General features: G+C 45.2%; 1 protein-coding gene across 2 annotated transcripts in view; it reads right to left on the bottom strand.

The window, feature by feature from the left end:
- The window catches only part of LOC306914744 (kelch-like protein 24a), a 52,532-nt gene extending 31,085 nt beyond the window's left edge, over positions 1-21,447 (bottom strand). The window contains exons 1-14 of one of the 2 annotated variants that reach the window (XM_079491928.1): positions 21,310-21,447; positions 20,715-20,902; positions 19,334-19,579; positions 19,092-19,223; positions 18,849-18,932; positions 17,938-18,180; positions 17,260-17,394; positions 15,875-16,069; positions 15,031-15,174; positions 14,632-14,791; positions 13,983-14,117; positions 12,306-12,437; positions 11,671-11,931; positions 11,076-11,228 (exon numbers count right to left, since the gene is read on the bottom strand). In XM_079491928.1, coding sequence (XP_079348054.1) covers positions 11,076-11,228; positions 11,671-11,931; positions 12,306-12,437; positions 13,983-14,117; positions 14,632-14,791; positions 15,031-15,174; positions 15,875-16,069; positions 17,260-17,394; positions 17,938-18,180; positions 18,849-18,932; positions 19,092-19,223; positions 19,334-19,579; positions 20,715-20,891 — 2,197 coding nt within the window. In that variant the 5' untranslated portion in view covers positions 20,892-20,902; positions 21,310-21,447. The remainder of the gene's footprint in view (positions 1-11,075; positions 11,229-11,670; positions 11,932-12,305; positions 12,438-13,982; positions 14,118-14,631; positions 14,792-15,030; positions 15,175-15,874; positions 16,070-17,259; positions 17,395-17,937; positions 18,181-18,848; positions 18,933-19,091; positions 19,224-19,333; positions 19,580-20,714; positions 20,903-21,309) is intronic. The other variant, XM_079491929.1, reaches the window with a different exon arrangement.
- Between the last annotated feature and the right edge of the window lie 1,024 nt (positions 21,448-22,471).

Below are 22,471 nucleotides of genomic sequence, written 5' to 3'. Positions count from 1 at the left end.
GACTTTATAAAGTGGACACTGGACAAAGATCCCTGCTATGTATCGACTAGTGTGACATATGCACATGTCCGGGGAGACCTCCTCTACAACACCACACTGTCCGCTAAGCAGCAGAGGTGTAAAACAAAAATTGGCACGCCATACAGCGAGGTGAAACATAAAAAAATGTCCCATTTCCCCATTGGCGTGCCAATTTTTGTTTTACACCTCTGCTGCTTAGCGGACAGTGTGGTGTTGTAGAGGAGGTCTCCCCGGACATGTGCATATGTCACACTAGTCGATACATAGCAGGGATTTTTGTCCAGTGTCCACTTTAGTTGACTTTAGTCTGGAAATGGGACATTTGTTTATGTTTCACCTCGCTGTATGGCGTGCCAATTTTTGTTTTACACCTCTGCTGCTTAGCGGACAGTGTGGTGTTGTAGAGGAGGTCTCCCCGGACATGTGCATATGTCACACTAGTCGATACATAGCAGGGATTTTTGTCCAGTGTCCACTTTAGTTGACTTTAGTCTGGAAATGGGATATTTTTGTATCTTTCACCTCGCTGTATGGTGTGCCAATTTAATTTTTACACCTCTGCTGCTTAGCGGACAGTGTGGTGTTGTAGAGAAGGTCTCCCCGGACATGTGCATATGTCACACTAGTCGATACATAGCAGGGATTTTTGTCCAGTGTCCACTTTAGTTGACTTTAGTCTGGAAATGGGACATTGTTTTATGTTTCACCTCGCTGTATGGCGTGCCAATTTTTGTTTTACACCTCTGCTGCTTAGCGGACAGTGTGGTGTTGTAGAGGAGGTCTCCACGGACATGTGCGTATGTCACACTAGTCGATACATAGCAGGGATTTTTGTCCAGTGTCCACTTTAGTTGACTTTAGTCTGGAAATGGGATGTGTTTTGACCTTTCACCTCGCTGTATGGTGTGCCAATTACATTTTTACACCTCTGCTGCTTAGCGGACAGTGTGGTGTTGTAGAGGAGGTCTCCCCGGACATGTGCGTATGTCACACTAGTCGATACATAGCAGGGATTTTTGTCCAGTGTCCACTTTATAAAGCCCATGCACTCCAGTGAATGGACTTGGGCACTCCAGTGCATAGACTTGGGCATTTATCCATTTAGATAACTTTTTTACGTTATTTCATTACTTATTTTTACACAGAAACATAATGTGTGTCTTCACAATAACTGTAATGTAATAACAATACTAATAATGTAATGAAATAATTATTTAATTAACTACGCTTTTATTCTGAAAGCAACCGGATGTCTTAAATTTGCTAGCTCTCAAACAGGAAGTTCTAGATTTGCCAAAGGAACGGAGCCCTCAGTGCTTCCTTCTTCGGCGCGCTTCCACTGTTCAAAGCAGTGTAACCACTAAATAAGTCCGACTCCTCCTGCCTGCTGGCAACCAGAGTATTCTAGTAGGAGAGTGGCGACCATAGACATATATACATAGACGCCCCTTCCGGCTCTGAGGCGTGTGTCAAAATTGAAGGCACTATTTTCCCGACATTCCTTGCGAAGAATAGCGGAAGCAAAGCGGAAGCTTGTCAAGCTTCCGCGTGCGTAACATAAGTCCCGGAAAAGACGCGCTGTGATTGGCCAGTAGTCACTTGAGTGACAGCGAGAGACATGGAGGATTCACATGAGTGACGTCACTCGGGCAGCGACGCAGTCGCCTTCAGCAAATGCCTTCAGCACTTCTAAATAAGAAAGCTGCGGAGAACTGTTGCTTTGTGTTCACTCTTTTAATGTTTTCTGTTAGTAATCTAATCCCCCCTGGCTCTGATGTTGTATTGTTAATAACTTTGTTGTTTGTGTTTGTTTGTCTTGTTTTGTAATGTATATTGTCATGACTGTTATAAAGATTTGTTAAAAAAAAAAAAAGCCTTCAGCACTGCACTTCCGCCTTCATTGGGATACACGTCGCTCCAATGAACTGCAGCGGCAAATGAGGCGTCTATGTATATATGTCTATGGTGTTCACGTTCACTCTCCCATTGTCTCACATTCTTCCTGTCTCCTAATAATGTTACCGCCCACCTCACGCAGATACAGGAAGTAAAGCAAAGTTGGCCTCTCTTGCTAATTCTCCCTTAGCACCTAGGGTTAGCACCCCGCTAGTTTTTTATTCCTAGGATAGCTCAGGTTTAGGAGCGCTCGTTTTACTACTCTTTTACTACCGCAGATTTTTTAATAGTTTTTGGATTAAGGTTGGTGAGGGGTACGTTAATAGTTTTTGGATTAAGGTTGGTGAGGGGTGCGTTGCTCCCCTGCTTGCGGTTATGTTTAGGTTAGAGTTAGAGATAGGGTTAGTAGGCCTACTAGTCATAGAGTACTAGTAGGCATAAACACTTGTGTGCGGTCCAAAACACAGCCCAGCGCTTCCTACTCCACTGACAACCAATCACAGCGCTCCAAATTCCCTCCCATCATAGGAATAAAAAACTCGCTAGCACCCCGCTTTGCGGGGAGATCAAAGCGTGTCGCCACTAAAGGTGTTGTGTTGCCACACTATCGAAAGAGCTGCGCACGTTCTCGGCTGCGCGCAGCTTAAATTCCGAGTTTTTAGACAGCTGGTGGATGGAAAAGAAGCTCCACCTCCGCGGACTTTTTGCGCGACGGCCAGATTCCCGGAAACGCTCTCCTCCGCGCAAAAAGTCCGCGGAGGTGGAGCTTCTTTTCCATCCACCAGCTGTCTAAAAACTCAGAATTTAAGCTGCGAGCAGCTTAAGAAGTGCGCATTTTAAGACCGTTTTGCGCTAAGGTGTGGAGACGGTGTTACACACGCCACTGGTAACGCCCCGCCGGCCTCTGATTGGCCCACCGACACTGCGTGTTAAAGTACATTGCCGGTAATTACTTTTAAAGTACTGTACTTAATTACAAAGCTGGGGCGAGATGGAATTGGGGCGACCTGACCTGTTACCCTTAATTACTAGCCTGGCTTTGTCTGGCCAACGCCAGACTAGTACGTTTTTATTTTTCCTCCTCTATGATGATTACCTGTTCTTGGCTATATAGAAGTGTATATTTAAGTAGGCTACGTCTCTAAATGTCATGATGAATTGAACATGGTGGACACTATTTATTGTAATGCTAAAAGTGTAATGCTTTATGGTGTCGTCCACACTATAGTTAACAGTTTTGTTTTTGTATTGGGTTGTGCTTGAAATGTACTGTAATTCTCCAATCTGTTAATACATGCTTCAATCAATCAATCAATCAATCAATCAATCTTTTGGTTAAAAGGTTAAATCATTGTAAGGGATAGCCTAATGTCTGGCTAGGTGGACATTATTCCTTACATAGTCTCAAAGAATAGATTCTTCCCTCATGGATGGTGAAAACAAAATTAAGATAAAAATAAAACCAAAACGCTAACGTATGCCAGTTAAATCACCTACATATACTGGCATCAACATAGGAAGGAGCTGTGGGACAATACATGCAGAAACATACACATACATGGTTATAACATAAAACGTGTAGGAATAGAATAGTAACTCTTGTGCATGTATGTCTCTTCACTAAGTTCACTCAACCTACTGTGAAGGATACAGTACAAATCCTTTGATGAGCTAAATTGCCCACTAGATGGCACTGCTGTCCTTTCATCTGCTCTCATATTCTATCATCTGAAGGAGGTGAGACATTAGTTTTTATAAGCCAGACACATTCCTGCTGGTTATTTTTAAGACATACAGTACAGTACAGTACAGTACAGTACAGTACAGTACAGTACATCCGGTTGTCATTGGAGAGAAGTTTAGGAATAAAGCTATAGTTAAACCATAGTTTTACTGAGGTAAAGGTTAGGAATAAGGCTAGAGTTTTATAATTTTGATGCAAGTGAATACATAGATTCACACACCTCTTATATTGCAACACTTCCAATTCCAGAACAAAGATGATGATAATAATAGCCTAATAATTAATAGTTAATGCAGTGCAGAGGCTAAACACTGTTAACACAATATCCTGTAAAAGTAAAATGAATGCAAGTCACTGTTCTGTTTTCATTTTATTAAAAACATAATAAGTTGGTACAAGAAATGTACAGCATGAAAATATACATTTAATGTCTTCATACAAATAATGTGGATTAAAAAAAAAAGCATATACGTTGGGAGGGAAGCATTCACACACAGTATACAGAGAGAGAGAGAGAGAGAGAGAGAGAGAGAGAGAGAGAGAGAGAGAGAGAGAGAGAGAGAGATTGAGATTGAGAGAGAGCAAGTAGGACGTGCGACATTGCTTTGGTCTACTCAGTGGCGATGCTTTAACATCTTGTTATACTTCACCATTTATAGATAACGAGGATTTACCACTGTTCATTCAACAGCCGTAGAGGAGGATTTACCACTGTTCATTCAACAGCCGTAGGAGGGTTTTTAATGTATCTAGTGTGCATTTCTACAGGTGGCAGTGGATCTTTGTAGTTTATGATAATCATGAATGTTTGATACACAGCCTGTTTCTAGAGAAAATGTTTCCAGTTCAGGTTTAAAAACAAAAAAGGAGAACTTCAGCAGAATAAAAACATCGTAGGCTAGTACAGCAGCTGCAGGTAATCACATGAATAGATCTGTTAGATTAAGGTGTGCCTCTAGTGCAGCGGTCCGGGGAACACATTGGTAGATCTGTTAGATTAAGGTGTGCCTCTAGTGCAGCCGTCCGGGGAACACATTGGTGGATCTGTTAGATTAAGGTGTGCCTCTAGTGCAGCGGTCCGGGGAACACATTGGTGGATCTGTTAGATTAAGGTGTGCCTCTAGTGCAGCGGTCCGGGGAACACATTGGTAGATCTGTTAGATTAAGGTGTGCCTCTAGTGCAGCGGTCCGGGGAACACATTGGTAGATCTGTTAGATTAAGGTGTGCCTCTAGTGCAGCGGTCCGGGGAACACATTGGTAGATCTGTTAGATTAAGGTGTGCCTCTAGTGCAGCGGTCCGGGGAACACATTGGTAGATCTGTTAGATTAAGGTGTGCCTCTAGTGCAGCGGTCCGGGGAACACATTGGTAGATCTGTTAGATTAAGGTGTGCCTCTAGTGCAGCGGTCCGGGGAACACATTGGTAGATCTGTTAGATTAAGGTGTGCCTCTAGTGCAGCGGTCCGGGGAACACATTGGTAGATCTCGGCTTACACAATGGAATACAAATAAGTGGTCTGGAACGGGTGGGTTACCACTCATCATTGGAGTCTCCAGAATGGGAATATTGAGCATCATCGTCTCCACATTCGAAGTCGTAACCATGATACCTCGGCAGCTTGAGAGACACACATCTGATACCGAAGCGAGAAGCCAGTGTCTCTCCCGCCTTTTCCCACGTGTCCGTCTCTTCGCAGTAGCACTCGATCATTCTGGCATATCTAGACACGAACATATAAAAATATTTGTATAAATAAAAACATCTATGAAATTCCATGAATATAAAATAATTAAGAAGTAGTGAAAATCTACAAGCACGCGTCGCAAGCTTGTAGGATCCCCTATTTTCAGAAGTTTGGGTCCTGGTGCAAACGTCTAATCTCTCTTTTAGGCTAAAACGATTGGGAACCACTGACTTAGGGCTCCATTTTCGTCACCGCTAAACCCCTTATCCCTAAACTTCTTCTTTTTTTTTCTTTTACAATTTTGAAAAACATTTTTGAATAGTTCAACTAGCCAATCTACACTGACAAGTTGTGAGCTGGTAGACTGGCCATTTTAACTATTCAAAAATGTTTTGCAAAATAGGGGGGAAAAAAGGGGTTTAGCGGTGATGAAAATGGAGCCCTTAGTGTCCAGAAGACACTTTTTCCCCCTCCCAGACATTCATGGAGCCGCTGCAGTGTCTTACCGGAAGTGATCATCGTAATTGCCCTGTATTGCCGTCCCTCCCAGTACGTAGATCTTTCCTTTGTCCACGACTGCGCTGTGCTTGTAGCGTCCTCCAAAGGGGGCACACATGGTCCACCGGTCGGTCTGCGGGTTGTAGCACTCCACCGTTTTTGCTATCACCTTGCCGTACTCCCCGTATCTACACAGACCACCTATCCACACACAGGGATTGACTGTTGAGTGTGTTTTATTATGGGCCCAAACTACAGTCAAGTTTAAAGGACAAACTCCAGACTATGGGACAGGTCGATATTTAGAAAGAAAAAAAAGTGTAAACCTGGAGGAAAATAGGGGAGGGTTATGCCTTTTTAATCTCAGTCCAAGGGAAGGTCAGCTAATTTTACTTTGAGTCCATGACGATACGCCAAATCGAAGAACGACTGACATAGAAAAATAGCTTTTTCAGAAAACTGTCAGGATGTAGAAGACATTTTTAGAATCTGATCTCAGGTCAAATTGGGTTAAAAAGACAGAAAGAGTGGCAGTTGCATCTGCCGAAACGTTGGTTTCTTAACTCTTTAGATGTTTCTGCCGTGAGCTGCACCACTACTAAGACTGGTGTGAGCTGCATCACTACTAAGACTGGTGTGAGCTGGCACCACTACTAAGACTGGTGTGAGCTGCACCACTACTAAGACTGGTGTGAGCTGCACCACTACTAAGACTGGTGTGAGCTGGCACCACTACTAAGACTGGTGTGAGCTGCACCACCACTAAGACTGGTGTGAGCTGGCACCACCACTAAGACTGGTGTGAGCTGGCACCACCACTAAGACTGGTGTGAGCTGGCACCACTACTAAGACTGGTGTGAGCTGGCACCACTACTAAGACTGGTGTGAGCTGGCACCACCACTAAGACTGGTGTGAGCTGGCACCACTACTAAGACTGGTGTGAGCTGGCACCACTACTAAGACTGGTGTGAGCTGCACCACTACTAAGACTGGTGTGAGCTGGCACCACTACTAAGACTGGTGTGAGCTGGCACCACTACTAAGACTGCTGTGAGCTGGCACCACTACTAAGACTGCTGTGAGCTGGCACCACTACTAAGACTGGTGTGAGCTGCACCACTACTAAGACTGGTGTGAGCTGGCACCACTACTAAGACTGGTGTGAGCTGCACCACTACTAAGACTGGTGTGAGCTGGCACCACTACTAAGACTGGTGTGAGCTGGCACCACTACTAAGACTGGTGTGAGCTGCACCACTACTAAGACTGGTGTGAGCTGGCACCACTACTAAGACTGGTGTGAGCTGGAACCACTACTAAGACTGGTGTGAGCTGGCACCACTACTAAGACTGGTGTGAGCTGCACCACTACTAAGACTGGTGTGAGCTGGCACCACTACTAAGACTGGTGTGAGCTGGCACCACTACTAAGACTGGTGTGAGCTGCTCCACTACTAAGACTGGTGTGAGCTGCTCCACTACTAAGACTGGTGTGAGCTGCACCACTACTAAGACTGGTGTGAGCTGCACCACTACTAAGACTGGTGTGAGCTGCACCACTACTAAGACTGGTGTGAGCTGCACCACTACTAAGACTGGTGTGAGCTGGCACCACTACTAAGACTGGTGTGAGCTGCTCCACTACTAAGACTGGTGTGAGCTGGCACCACTACTAAGACTGGTGTGAGCTGCACCACTACTAAGACTGGTGTGAGCTGCACCACTACTAAGACTGGTGTGAGCTGCACCACTACTAAGACTGGTGTGAGCTGCACCACTACTAAGACTGGTGTGAGCTGGCACCACTACTAAGACTGGTGTGAGCTGCACCACTACTAAGACTGGTGTGAGCTGCACCACTACTAAGACTGGTGTGAGCTGGAACCACTACTAAGACTGGTGTGAGCTGCACCACTACTAAGACTGGTGTGAGCTGGCACCACTACTAAGACTGGTGTGAGCTGCACCACTACTAAGACTGGTGTGAGCTGCACCACTACTAAGACTGGTGTGAGCTGCACCACTACTAAGACTGGTGTGAGTTGGCACCACTACTAAGACTGGTGTGAGCTGGCACCACTAAGACTGGTGTGAGCTTCACCACTACTAAGACTGGTGTGAGCTGCACCACTACTAAGACTGGTGTGAGCTGGCACCACTACTAAGACTGGTGTGAGCTGGCACCACTAAGACTGGTGTGAGCTGCACCACTACTAAGACTGGTGTGAGCTGGCACCACTAAGACTGGTGTGAGCTGCACCACTACTAAGACTGGTGTGAGCTGGCACCACTACTAAGACTGGTGTGAGCTGCACCACTACTAAGACTGGTGTGAGCTGCACCACTACTAAGACTGGTGTGAGCTGGCACCACTACTAAGACTGGTGTGAGCTGCACCACTACTAAGACTGGTGTGAGCTGGCACCACTACTAAGACTGGTGTGAGCTGGCACCACTACTAAGACTGGTGTGAGCTGCTCCACTACTAAGACTGGTGTGAGCTGCTCCACTACTAAGACTGGTGTGAGCTGCACCACTACTAAGACTGGTGTGAGCTGCACCACTACTAAGACTGGTGTGAGCTGCACCACTACTAAGACTGGTGTGAGCTGCACCACTACTAAGACTGGTGTGAGCTGCACCACTAAGACTGGTGTGAGCTGCACCACTACTAAGACTGGTGTGAGCTGGCACCACTACTAAGACTGGTGTGAGCTGCACCACTACTAAGACTGGTGTGAGCTGGCACCACTACTAAGACTGGTGTGAGCTGGCACCACTACTAAGACTGGTGTGAGCTGGCACCACTACTAAGACTGGAGTGAGCTGGAACCACTACTAAGACTGGTGTGAGCTGGCACCACTACTAAGACTGGTGTGAGCTGCACCACTACTAAGACTGGTGTGAGCTGGCACCACTACTAAGACTGGTGTGAGCTGGCACCACTACTAAGACTGGTGTGAGCTGCTCCACTACTAAGACTGGTGTGAGCTGCTCCACTACTAAGACTGGTGTGAGCTGCACCACTACTAAGACTGGTGTGAGCTGCACCACTACTAAGACTGGTGTGAGCTGCACCACTACTAAGACTGGTGTGAGCTGGCACCACTACTAAGACTGGTGTGAGCTGGCACCACTACTAAGACTGGTGTGAGCTGCTCCACTACTAAGACTGGTGTGAGCTGGCACCACTACTAAGACTGGTGTGAGCTGCACCACTACTAAGACTGGTGTGAGCTGCACCACTACTAAGACTGGTGTGAGCTGCACCACTACTAAGACTGGTGTGAGCTGCTCCACTACTAAGACTGGTGTGAGCTGCACCACTACTAAGACTGGTGTGAGCTGGCACCACTACTAAGACTGGTGTGAGCTGCACCACTACTAAGACTGGTGTGAGCTGCACCACTACTAAGACTGGTGTGAGCTGCACCACTACTAAGACTGGTGTGAGCTGGAACCACTACTAAGACTGGTGTGAGCTGCACCACTACTAAGACTGGTGTGAGCTGGCACCACTACTAAGACTGGTGTGAGCTGCACCACTACTAAGACTGGTGTGAGCTGCACCACTACTAAGACTGGTGTGAGCTGCACCACTACTAAGACTGGTGTGAGTTGGCACCACTACTAAGACTGGTGTGAGCTGGCACCACTAAGACTGGTGTGAGCTTCACCACTACTAAGACTGGTGTGAGCTGCACCACTACTAAGACTGGTGTGAGCTGGCACCACTACTAAGACTGGTGTGAGCTGCACCACTAAGACTGGTGTGAGCTGGCACCACTACTAAGACTGGTGTGAGCTGGCACCACTAAGACTGGTGTGAGCTGGCACCACCACTAAGACTGGTGTGAGCTGCACCACTACTAAGACTGGTGTGAGCTGGCACCACCACTAAGACTGGTGTGAGCTGGCACCACCACTAAGACTGGTGTGAGCTGCACCACTAATAAGACTGGTGTGAGCTGGCACCACTACTAAGACTGGTGTGAGCTGCACCACTACTAAGACTGGTGTGAGCTGCACCACTACTAAGACTGGTGTGAGCTGCACCACTACTAAGACTGGTGTGAGCTGCACCACTACTAAGACTGGTGTGAGCTGCACCACTAATAAGACTGGTGTGAGCTGCACCACTACTAAGACTGGTGTGAGCCGGCACCACTACTAAGACTGGTGTGAGCTGGCACCACTACTAAGACTGGTGTGAGCTGGCACCACTACTAAGACTGGTGTGAGCTGGCTCCACTACTAAGACTGGTGTGAGCTGCACCACTACTAAGACTGGTGTGAGCTGCACCACTAATAAGACTGGTGTGAGCTGCACCACTACTAAGACTGGTGTGAGCTGCACCACTACTAAGACTGGTGTGAGCTGGCACCACTACTAAGACTGGTGTGAGCTGCACCACTACTAAGACTGGTGTGAGCTGCACCACTACTAAGACTGGTGTGAGCTGCACCACTACTAAGACTGGTGTGAGCTGCACCACTACTAAGACTGGTGTGAGCTGGCACCACTACTAAGACTGGTGTGAGCTGGCACCACTACTAAGACTGGTGTGAGCTGCACCACTACTAAGACTGGTGTGAGCTGCACCACTACTAAGACTGGTGTGAGCTGGCACCACCACTAAGACTGGTGTGAGCTGGCACCACTACTAAGACTGGTGTGAGCTGCACCACTACTAAGACTGGTGTGAGCTGGCACCACTAAGACTGGTGTGAGCTGGCACCACTACTAAGACTGGTGTGCGTTTAGCATCCTCCAGCACAATATTATTATATCACAACATAATGTTATATCGTTGACCTAAATGGCGTTATATCGACAATGATAGTATGATTTAAAAAAAAATACTAGGCTTATGTCTTTTTCAGAAATGACTTTGGACATGTGGAAAAGGTTAGTGACAACCAAAGCACAACCAAAGGCTCCGTGATTAACCACGGTCGGTGCGATCGATCGTAGTGGGCATAAACATTCTGCGACTACTTAACCCATTTTGGGCGGGAACCCCTTTGTGTTTTAAACATTATGTTATAATTTAGCTATTGAAAAATAGCAGATCTACAAGCTCATAGCGCACCACCGAGTGGCGCGCTATGAGCTTGTAGGTCTCGTGAAAATATTTATTTCAGAAAACTGTAGGATTTAGAAGATTTTTTATTTATTTTGAGGTCAGGCCTAAATGGGTTAAAGGTAAGGAAATAAGGTATGATACCTGTAACGTAGATCTTTCCATTCAGAACACAAGCGGCTGAGTCTGTACGTGGAATCTGCATAGGAGCGAGTTGTGTCCACACGGAGGTTTTAGGGTTGTACTTGGCCAAAAGGCCACCTGGCTTGTTGTCGGGATACAATTGTGGATCACCACCTAGAGTCCAGGAGGAGACACACACACACACGTCAAAACGTTATTCACCGCCAACAGGTGAAGCATGAATACGTAATAAAATAATACCAAAGTATATTTGTACGTTTTCAGTGAACCATTATGCTTGACATACACTAACACTACATGTCAAAGTGTCCTTGGGCAAGACACTGAACCCTACATTGCCTTCAATGGGTCGGTCGGTGTGAGCTCGCCACCATTGGTGTGTGAATGTGGGAAGTGAGGACGCTGGCTTCGACTGTTCGCCGCTTCACCTCCCAATGTATGAATGAATGAACCATTGTAAAGCGCTTTGAGTAGGCATGTAGTGCATAGAAAAGCACTATAAAAATGCAATTCATTATTATTATTACTACATGAAAAACACAACCTCATGAAACCCAGCAGGCTGAACCTGCAGGTCCATGAATCTGTTCCGTACTAATAAAATAGAGATGTCCGTCCAGTGCGACCACGTCACAGCTGCAAGGGGCGTAATGCTCTCCCGCTCCGGTATCCTTCTTCGGCCCCCAGGTCTCAGTGACGCTCGGGTCACAGCTGTCAAGACCGTAATGCGCTCCCACTGTGTCCTTCCCCATCACCTCCCAGGTGTCCGTGCTCGGGTCGTACCGTTCTATTGGGCAGTCATGCGCCTTCCCCCACCCCCCCACTGCAAACATATATCCATCCAGCATCACCAGGCCTGTGGAAAAAAAGATACAACATAATCGTTAGAAGGCCACACGTTCGTGTTGGACATGCATGGTCGTCGAGGCTAGGGTCCATTTATTTCAATGGATAATCCTGCCAGGGGCGTAAATTACGTCCAGTCAGTGTTTCCACTAGAGGGAGGTAATCTATGATCAACCCAGAAACACATGTGACAGCCATGTCATGTAAAACTCCTTATTTCCTGGTGGGGACAATGTTCTCTGCCTTGTTTGTGTGTCCTTTCCCCCTGAGAGATCATTCAATCTTGAATGGGCTCCAACTATGGATTACATAGGACGGATTTTCAAACCGTTAAATATTCTTGGCAGGGAAAGGGGGCTAAATTAGAATAGTTTGACAGCTTACTGAAGTGAGCACGTCCCTCCTTCATGGAAGCCATCTTCATCCATTTTTCATTCTGAGCATCGAAGCGCCACATGTCACTACAGTCACCACCACCCGTCCTGTCCTCTCCTCCAGCCAGATACAGAGTAGAGCCTATATGGTGGGAGAGGAGCAGAATTAAAACTATGACGTAAGCTTTCATTGTTAAAAAGAAATACATTGTTTAATAATATGCATACACAACTTGAAATGTCTTCATTAGGCATGCCACGGTATGAGATTTTACAGTACGGTACGGTGCCGGTATTGAAAACCTATACCTCGGTATTCCACGGTATTTATATTAAAAAAAAAAAAAAAAAGATTGCCCCCCCCCACCTATGTCTAGTGACTACCCCCACCTCCTTATAAGCCCTTCTTTGTTCCCCAACCTGTAGGCCTACATATCTTATTTTTTTATTTTTACCTTTTATGATAATTTGAATTTTGTTATTTGTCATGTGACTTGTCATGATTATGAATTGATTACCCAGGACCGAATGGAAACAAGACTGCAAGGACTTTTTTCAGTGATCCCTTTGGACATGTGTTTGACTGTACCCTTACTACCCTATACTGATTACATTTCTGCCAATAAAGTATTCAATCAATGAATCAATAGCTATTCCCCACTGTATTTCACTGTACTATGGCTCCCCCTAATGGCCGTTTTGTACCCTGCACGCTGTAGTGCAATCTGCGCATGCTCACAACTGCGTGCCTCTGTGTTGACACTTGACAGTTCACACTTTTAGTTTAGTACTGTGGAAATATGGAATTTACAATTGGATCTGGGTGTCTTTCAGCAACACTAACTCAAAGGTAGGAAGCAACTTTTCAATCTACTGCAGCTGTGGTGAAAATAAATGTTTTGCCTTAGTCTGGGAGTGGAGTTGCACTGCATGCGCGCAGCATGCGCAGCCCACCAACGCTGTATTAAAATACCGTAAGCTCGGAAATCTCACGGTATCAACACCGTGGCTGTTCCTGTCGCGGTATTACCGAATTTCGGTAAACCGCGGCATGCCTAGTCTTCATATATCGCTGATCGCTGAAGAAATTCACAGAAGTTCATCAAAATAGTTCCAGTGTGTGGTGATATAATAGAAGCTGCTGGGCGCTTATATTAAGCCATTTTAGCCGACGAGATCGAAAATCTTAAAACGTTAATAACTCTTGATCTAAATCATTCCGTCCAATTCTAAGAAAAGAAAAAATGATGTGTTAGACGGCCCACCGCGGTCCCGTCGCTAGTCGCGTTAGAATTAATCATACCTCCCGTTGTTGTCGATCGCCTCGAGAGTGTTTTGGTATATTTGGCTGCTATAAATCGCTTGGCGCTATGATTTAATGTAATTGATCTATGATTTAATGTAATTGATCTATGATTTAATGTAATTGCGGATAAATAATCCCGGGCGTTCGAGGTGTTAAATACCTGTGGATTAACCCAGTTTTCTATTTATATAGCATCACTTTATTTTGTTGAATACTGTACATACTGTACAGAACCCCAAAAGGGGTTCCCACCCAGAATGGGTTAAGTTGTGTACTATTTTTATTTTACATCCATTTAATTACTTTTTCTTTTATGTCTATTTGTTTGTACTTTGTGTATGGACCCGAGTCCGCTAATTTTAATTGAATTGAATTTCTCACCTGAGGCGACCATGGCAGGACTGTCCGTTTTCATGGGCAAGTCTCCAACTGTCCTCCACTCTTCTGTCAGGGGATCGAAGCTGTCAAATGTGTTGCTGCCTTTCCTTTTGCGCGTTTCTCCCACCACCACGATCACTGCATCCATGGGGGGAGCAGGAGCAGGTCAGACAGAGTACATTTAAGAGTTTCAGAAAAAAAGAAACTAAGAAGCGCTACGTGGGTCCTTTATATGTAGAGAGAACTGTTGACAGGTGCTCTTTGGAGAGGGTTTCATAATGCAAAGCACAAGAGTTCTTAAAAAGTTCTATACCTTGAGTCAATGTCACTGTGGAAGGAGATATAAGGTGGCGAACTTAAAAGAGGGTCCAAGGCAGCTCTGTCCAGTTGAAGTAGAAAAATCCTTTATTTCATTGATTAGTTTACTTTAAATATTAAAAACAAGGGTTTAAAAACACGACCAACGCGTTTCGGCCTGCATGGGCCTTCATCAGGGTCAACATTCAAGAGTTTATTTCATGAAAAGAGACCATATCTCACAGACAGGCATGCTGGCCTTTGGATAGATGTCGACTTTCAGCTCGTCACCTTTTAAAACACCAAGATATTTTTTTTTCCAAAAATAGCACGGCCGTTTCAACAGGGTACCTACCGGTGGTACTGCGTGGGCGTGTTGTGCTAGGGAAGTGCTCCCCCTTGGCCTCAGAGATGAACCTCTGACAGCCCTGCTGTTCTTTCACCACATCCAGACTCTCAACCACAGTGTGGAGGTAGGAGGGACTGATGAGAGGCAGACGGATGTGCTCCAACACCTTCAAGAACACAGAACAATATTATATACAGCATAATGTGTTTCACCCAATATCCAGTTGGACTAGTAAATAATAAAAAACATGCAGAATACCAGCAAGTTACTTATAACACATTATAGACGTCAAGCAAGCAGTGGGCTCTGTTCTAGAAACTACCTTACATTTAGAAGACCCCTGACGTATCGACAGGCAGAGACCTCTGATTGTCTTACAATGTGAGAGACTAAGAAATGACTGACCTGTCCAAAGCTCTGCTTGCGGGTAGGACACTTGTCTAACCACAGCATGGCAGCCTCAAACACCATATCCTCCTCTGGAACATTCAGATGGTAACTGGAGAGAACCTCTGTCAGCCTTTCCACGGAGAGAGAGAGAAACTCCTCCTATTGGTAGAAGAGACTACGGTAGATTAGCTGATAGATGAAGACCCTGTTCTCATACTTGGGGCGGCGGTGGCTCAGGGGGTAGAGTGGCCACTAGGGGGCGGCGTTGGCTCAGGGGTAGAGTGGCCACTAGGGGGCGGCGGTGGCTCAGGGGTAGAGTGGCCACTAGGGGGCGGCGGTGGCTCAGGGGTAGAGTGGCCGCTAGGGGGCGGCGGTGGCTCAGGGGGTAGAGTGGCCACTAGGGGGCGGCGGTGGCTCAGGGGGTAGAGTGGCTGGATGGTAACCGTAAGGTTGCTAGTTCAAACCCCCGGGCTCCTCCCAGAGTTAGTGTCGAAGTGTCCTTGAGCAAGACTTTGAACCCCTGATTGCTCCTGATGAGCTGGTCGGTGCCTTGCATGGTTTCCGCTGCCATCGGTGTATGAATGTGTGTGTGAATGGGTGAATGTAATGCATCTATGTAAAGCGATTTGGATAAAGGCGCTATATAATTGCACCATTTACCATTTTATACTTGAAGTCACATTGTCTCGCCTGGAAGGTCTTCACTGGTGATAGATGATTTGTTTAGTGAAATGGACATGTGACTGTCCCGAAATACATCTAATGTCTGTGACCTACTCAGGTCTGGTCGAGTAATACGTTTGTAAAACGAAGTTATAGCAGAAACCAAAAAAAACGTAGAAAGCATCAAATAACTGACCTGCTGGTATATGACACTGAAGTGTTCCTCGATGTAATGCATGCTTTTTGTCTGCAACCCTTTACAGGAATGGGCCTCGGCGAAGCAGTACAGCTCCACACAGTTATTAATGTCCACAACATGTTGCACCATGTAGTCACAGCACTCCTTTCGAACAACCGCAACGTCAAACATCACTGAGGCTGCTAGCAGGGCCTGGAACAAATTAACAACATGTCTTTGTTAAGCACCGATATGGTAGCCTGGGTTCCAACCTGATTCGCTGCGTTCCGCAGATCTGAAAATGTCACTGCGCTACTCAGTCTGGACAGTCTCCTATTCTCCACACAGGTAGGCGGAACTGTTGGGACATATGAGGGTTGAAATGGAACCGTGGCTTCTGATTGGTCTGTGGTGCGGGTTGAGGAGAAACACCAGTTTGACATTCTATCAATGTGCACTGCGCAGCTACTGCTGTTGTCCTGCAACATCCCCTTATCGTTCACTAAACTCACCCCACACAGCTACTGCTGTTGCCCTGCGACGTCCCCTTATCATTCACTAAACTCACCCCACACAGCTACTGCTGTTGTCCTGCGACGTCCCCTTATCATTCACTAAACTCACCCCACACAGCTACTGCTGTTGTCCTGCGACGTCCCCTTATCATTCACTAAACTCACCCCACACAGCTACTGCTGTTGTCCTGCGACGTCCCCTTATCATTCACTAAACTCACCCCACACAGCTGCTGCTGTTGTCCTGCGACGTCCCCTTATCATTCACTAAACTCACCCCACACAGCTACTGCTGTTGCCCTGCGACGTCCCCTTATCATTCACTAAACTCACCCCACACAGCTACTGCTGTTGTCCTGCAACGTCCCCTTATCATTCACTAAACTCACCCCACACAGCTACTGCTGTTGTCCTGCGACGTCCCCTTATCATTCACTAAACTCACCCCACACAGCTACTGCTGTTGTCCTGCGACGTCCCCTTATCATTCACTAAACTCACCCCACACAGCTGCTGCTGTTGTCCTGCGACGTCCCCTTATCATTCACTAAACTCACCCCACACAGCTACTGCTGTTGTCCGGCGACGTCCCTTTATCATTCACTAAACTCACCCCACACAGCTACTGCTGTTGTCCTGCGACGTCCCCTTATCATTCACTGAACTCACCCCACACAGCTGCTGCTGTTGTCCTGCGACGTCCCCTTATCATTCACTAAACTCACCCCACACAGCTACTGCTGTTGTCCTGCAACGTCCCCTTATCATTCACTAAACTCACCCCACACAGCTACTGCTGTTGTCCTGCAACGTCCCCTTTATTTTTTTTGTGTTAAGAACCGATAACAATAATGTTGAAAATTAGGTTTATTATGCATTGTACATTACCTGCATATGTGCCTTTGTGGTGCACACCACACCAGTGTAGGCGTAGTTCACCAATACTCCAATGGTGTGAGGTTCTACTCCACTGATGGTCACTCTGTCCTGTGTGGACTCCCTCATACCAGACGTAAACATGGCCTGTGCACGTTGAAAAGAATAAAATAAATAGTCACAAAACTTTGATATCCGCTACATTAATTAAGGTTTCGATGATTGACATGAAAGACGGCCTGCCTGCCTGGTACATTTTGACGTGTATTCAGCAATGGGATTATATTTTTGGGGGTTGGTAGGTCTTGTTGAGCTGGTCGTGTTAAAAGTAGTTCAAGTAAAAAAAGTCTGGGCATCCCTTATGTCGCGATTACACATTTAAGTTTACAATTAATTGTTACGATTATTTGTATTGCATTGAACATTGGAACGTTACAATTTGTATTTCTGTTTGCCTTTTTTGCTATTATAAAAAAAAATGTACATTTTTCAACATGGAAACGATTGACGATCATACAAAAAAACATCATTGTGATTATCTCCAATAACTGTGATTAGGTGATTAATATATAATCACTGTGACATGCCTACCCTGATGTACATTGTGTAAACAATTCATTGACATAATCAGTTCATATAAAAGCCAAGTTAAGAACACTACAGCAGGTCAATAAACGTAAATATATTTACCTCAAAGTAAGGACTGAAGGAGGCCAGTACAGCGCGATGGCAGGGGACCTCCTGTCCCTCACAGCACAGAATCACATCACACAAGAACCTGTTGAGACGCAGCCTGTTGAGACCATCTAACACCTTCCTGGAATTGTTTGGGTCCCAATAATTCCCAATCTCCGATGGAGGACGCATGAACATGGTACCTAGAGCCGGATGCTCGGGGTCCACATACACGAGACCGGTGGCCTCTCGGCTCTCCTGAAGTGCAAAAAGAAAGCAAGAAAATAAATGTATCTGTAGAGCACCTTTCGCAGATGATCACAAAGTGCCTTAACAACAATAAAAGTAACAAAAATAAGGCAACATTTTTATACAAAATAAAACAATCAACATTTAACCAAGCCGGTGAAACACACGGTACAACACAGAATCTTGTAGTCAACTAGGGATATAAAAGGCAAGTCTGAAAAGGAGAGTTTTTAGGAGTCCTTTAATAAAAGTGTCCGACTGTACGCTACATGCCATCTATTCAATCTGCATTGTGCATAAGTGTCATTTATTATATCTCTGCTGTCCGGAGGAAACCTCATAACTCCAAAATGTTCATTTTTCAGGAAATTAATAAAACCTTGTATTTTAACGATGCAATACTGCCTCATCAAAGTTGGTGTTGTGTCTTTAGATATTGTCAATTACTTGCATGAGAAGGAGAGAGGTGGTGGAGTTAGCTGTTTTAGCAGACAGTTTGAGGGTCCAATGGAGTTAAGAGGTTTTGTCCAATGCGGTTTTTTACTACTTTCCATTGGTTCAATATTTTCGAAACAACACACAGACATAAAAAACCTCAAAAATGGAGTTATGAGGTTTCCTCTGTTCGCTCCCAAACGCCCCAAACCCTCTCAATATGAAAAGCAACAAATCCCTACCCAGCGTTTGATGTCCTTCATGTAGTCACAGCAGGCCTTTCGAACACCCACGATTTCCAACAAGTCTGACGCTGCTAGCAGGGCCTATAGAACAAATGAAGAAGAAATAATAAAAAAGATTTTTCGGTCATTTGTCTGGAAGTTTGTTTAAAATATCGTGAAAAATCGTATCATGAACCTCATATCGTGATACGTATCGTATCGTGAGTCGAGTGTATCGTATGCTTAATGGCAACACATTACCTGTGCATTATCAGCGCAGAAGGACACCTCATATGTGTAGGCGTAGTTCACCAGCAATGCAATCATCTGGGGTTCCTCTCTGATGGTCACTCTGTCCTGTGTGGACTCCTCCGTGCCAGATGTAAACATGGCCTGTTGGAAAGCAGAACGTTTGGCTTCAAATGTCCACAGTTTAGGTCTTACTTAATGTATGCCCCAGACCAGACGGCCCGATTACTTGAATTGAACTTGGATTAATTTACCTCAAAGTAAGGGCTGAAGGAGGCCAGAACAGCACGGTGGCAGGGTAACTCCTGTCCCTCACAGCACAGAATCACATCACACAAGGTACGCTCGAGACGCAGCCTGTTGAGAGCATCAAAGATCTTGTCCCGTTCGCCGCCCCAAGGAGTCATACGCACACTGCGGTCCTCCTCCTGGAGTGCAACGTCAGCACCACCCAGAGGGCAGGGGGGTGAACTGCAGGCTTCCTGTGCTGCTGGACCAGCCTGTATGACAGTAGGAGTGGACGGACAGTGAGAGTCGACTAGCGACGAGACCAGCATCAGAAAACATCTTCTTAATTAAGTTAATGTGTGATTAATGTTATACAATTATAGTTTACTCAATTATAAATAGTAGCAGGAAACATTTTGTAAATCTTCTCAACGAATGTCTTGAATTAAAAAAAAAAGTGTATGAGGACGTTCAGGTAAACCTGTTGTTGTCATGCAAATTATCTGGGGGTACTTGGCACGTCGCGAATGAAGGGGGAGGGGCGTGGCGTTCCGCTCACCGCCAGTAAACCTGTTTACTGGATTTTGGTGCTTGGTGCCTCTTGCTGCATATTCTAGGGCAGGGGTTCTCAACCTGTGGGGGGGGTCCCCACATGGTTTTGGGGGGGTCGCCAGATGACAGTGAAGTGATAATTTAAGGCTAGTTTAAGGCTTTTAAAAGTCCAGTTTTGGGTGAAGAGGTGACGACCGAAAACACTGAGCCGCGGTGGTCACCGCTCACACAACACACCTCTCTGTTTTTACTAACCACCGTGTTGGTGGTCACCTCTTCACCGAAAACTGGACTATGAATAGGACTTAAGACCGTTATGCATCTTGCGGTCTTGCATAGTAATGCCATTGATTTAGCACAGCTGTGAGGCAGACAGACTTGGGGGTAGGGGAGTGTGAACGACTTCTCTAAATCATTGGTAAAGGAGGCTAGTGAAGTCTGTCTTGTCTGGACATGTCCTTATTAGATTACAAAGGAGTGATCAATGCTACATAGCTGTGGGTTTGAGAGGCAGGGGGTGCTATTGTGCTATGGGAATTTTGGGAAACGGGAATGAAGCAAAATAAAATCTCAACACTGAAGATCTGAAAATGTAACATGTTTTAGGTATGTGGACATTCTAAACCTACTGTTGATGCCCTTCTAACAGCCGACCGGCTGCCGAAATCACAGATTTGAGGCGTTATAAGCTCGTTATAAGCTCTGAGACCAATCATGTTCCTGGAAGATGCTTCTAAACTTATTTTCTATTACTAGTTTGATCACTTAGTTCAAATATGTTTTCATAAAATAAATAATGACCGAAAATAGCCAATCTAAAATGGTAAATGGTGCATTTATATAGCACACACTCACATGGTCAGTGTCCAGTCTCACATGGTCAGTGTCCAGTCTCACATGGTCAGTGTCCAGTCTCATCCTCTTGGCAACATTTGGTGATTCTCTCTGGCAGGCAGCATCCAGGTCCAGGATGTTGTCAGCCATGGCTGAGGTGCAGCGTGGTGGAGAGAGGATATACGTATATGTTCTCATGTCGAGAAAGCCTTTTGAATTGAATTGAGAGAACACACAACATTACTATTTACATGTGGTTTAACCGTTTAACTCATGAATGAGGTGAGGTGGAGAGAGAACACACTACATTACTGTTACATGTGGTTTAACTCATGGCTGAGGTGAGGTGAGGTGGAGAGAGAACACACTACATTACTGTTACATGTGGTTTAACTCATGGCTGAGGTGAGGTGGAGAGAGAACACACTACATTACTGTTACATGTGGTTTAACTCAGGGGTTCTCAACAGTTTGGGCTGGGGGGACCTCCGGAAATTGAAATGCTTTGGCCATGTCTCGCGATAATGAATAAGAGGGAAATGGATTCATGGCTCGAATCCTTGAAATTAGTTCAAACAAGACGTTCAGTCTTAGGTAAACAATGTAATATACTCACTTTTAGAAGGTTTTAGAGTCAAACAGCTGCTCAGTGCTTCCTTCGACGCGTCTCTACTGTTCAAAGCAGTGGTGTAACCACTAAATGTGTCCTCCTGGAAACACAACACATACTACACCGTTCCTTCCAGACACGCACACACATCCTGGTAACGCCCCGCCTGCCTCTGATTGGCCCACCGACACTGCGTGTTAAAGTATTACTTTAAGTACTGTACTTAATTACTAGCCTGGCGTTGGCCAGACAGATGTCAGATGAATTCACTGACATAGTGAATAGTGAATACACGTTAATTGTCTCTCTGGCCAACTCCAGACTAGTACGTTTTTATTTGTATTTTCCCTTTTTATCTCCTCTATGATGACTTTCTGTTCTTGGCTATATAGAAGTGTATATTTGTAACATATTTGTAAATGTTATGATGAATTGAACATGCTGGACCCTATTGTAAACAAGTGTAATGCTTTATGGTTTCGTCCACAGTTAACAGTTTTGTATTGAGTTGTGCAACTTGTGCTTGAAATGTACTGTAATTATCCAATCTGTAAATACATTCTTCAATCAATCAATCAGTTTTGGTTAAAACATAAAGTTTTTTTGTTAAGAGGTTAAATCACTATGTAAGGGATAATGTCTGGTAAAATATAGAGTTGCAAATTGCGGCTAGCTAGGTGGTCATTATCCTATAGTCTTAAAGAATAGATTCTTCCCTCATGGATGGTGAAAACAAAACATGATTATAAAGATATAAATTAAAATTAAAATAAAACCAAAACGTATCATGCCAGTTAAATCACCTACATATACTGGCATCAAAATAGGAAGGAGCTGTGGGACAATAAATGCAGAAACATACACATTCATGGCTATAAAACGTGTAGGAATAGAATAGTAGACTATATGGCAAGTGATTGGATTAGTTAAAAATATAAAAACAAAGTAAATCAAATGACAGTCAATAAATGTAGCCTATTGTCAATTAAAACTTGGAATTCATTGGCTTTGTTATTGATGAACAACTGGTGCTTTTTTAACTCTTGTACATGTATGACTGACTTCTCTTCGCTCAACCAGTACAGCTACAAATCATTTGATGAGCTAACTTGTCCACTAGATGGCACTGCTGTCCCTTCATCTGCTCTCATATTCTATCATCTGAAAG

This window comes from Electrona antarctica (assembly GCF_951216825.1).
Source record: "Electrona antarctica genome assembly, chromosome: 22".
Classification (NCBI taxonomy): Eukaryota; Metazoa; Chordata; class Actinopteri; order Myctophiformes; family Myctophidae; genus Electrona; species Electrona antarctica.
Note: the sequence above shows the minus strand (reverse complement) of the source record. Positions and strands in the feature narration are given on the sequence as shown.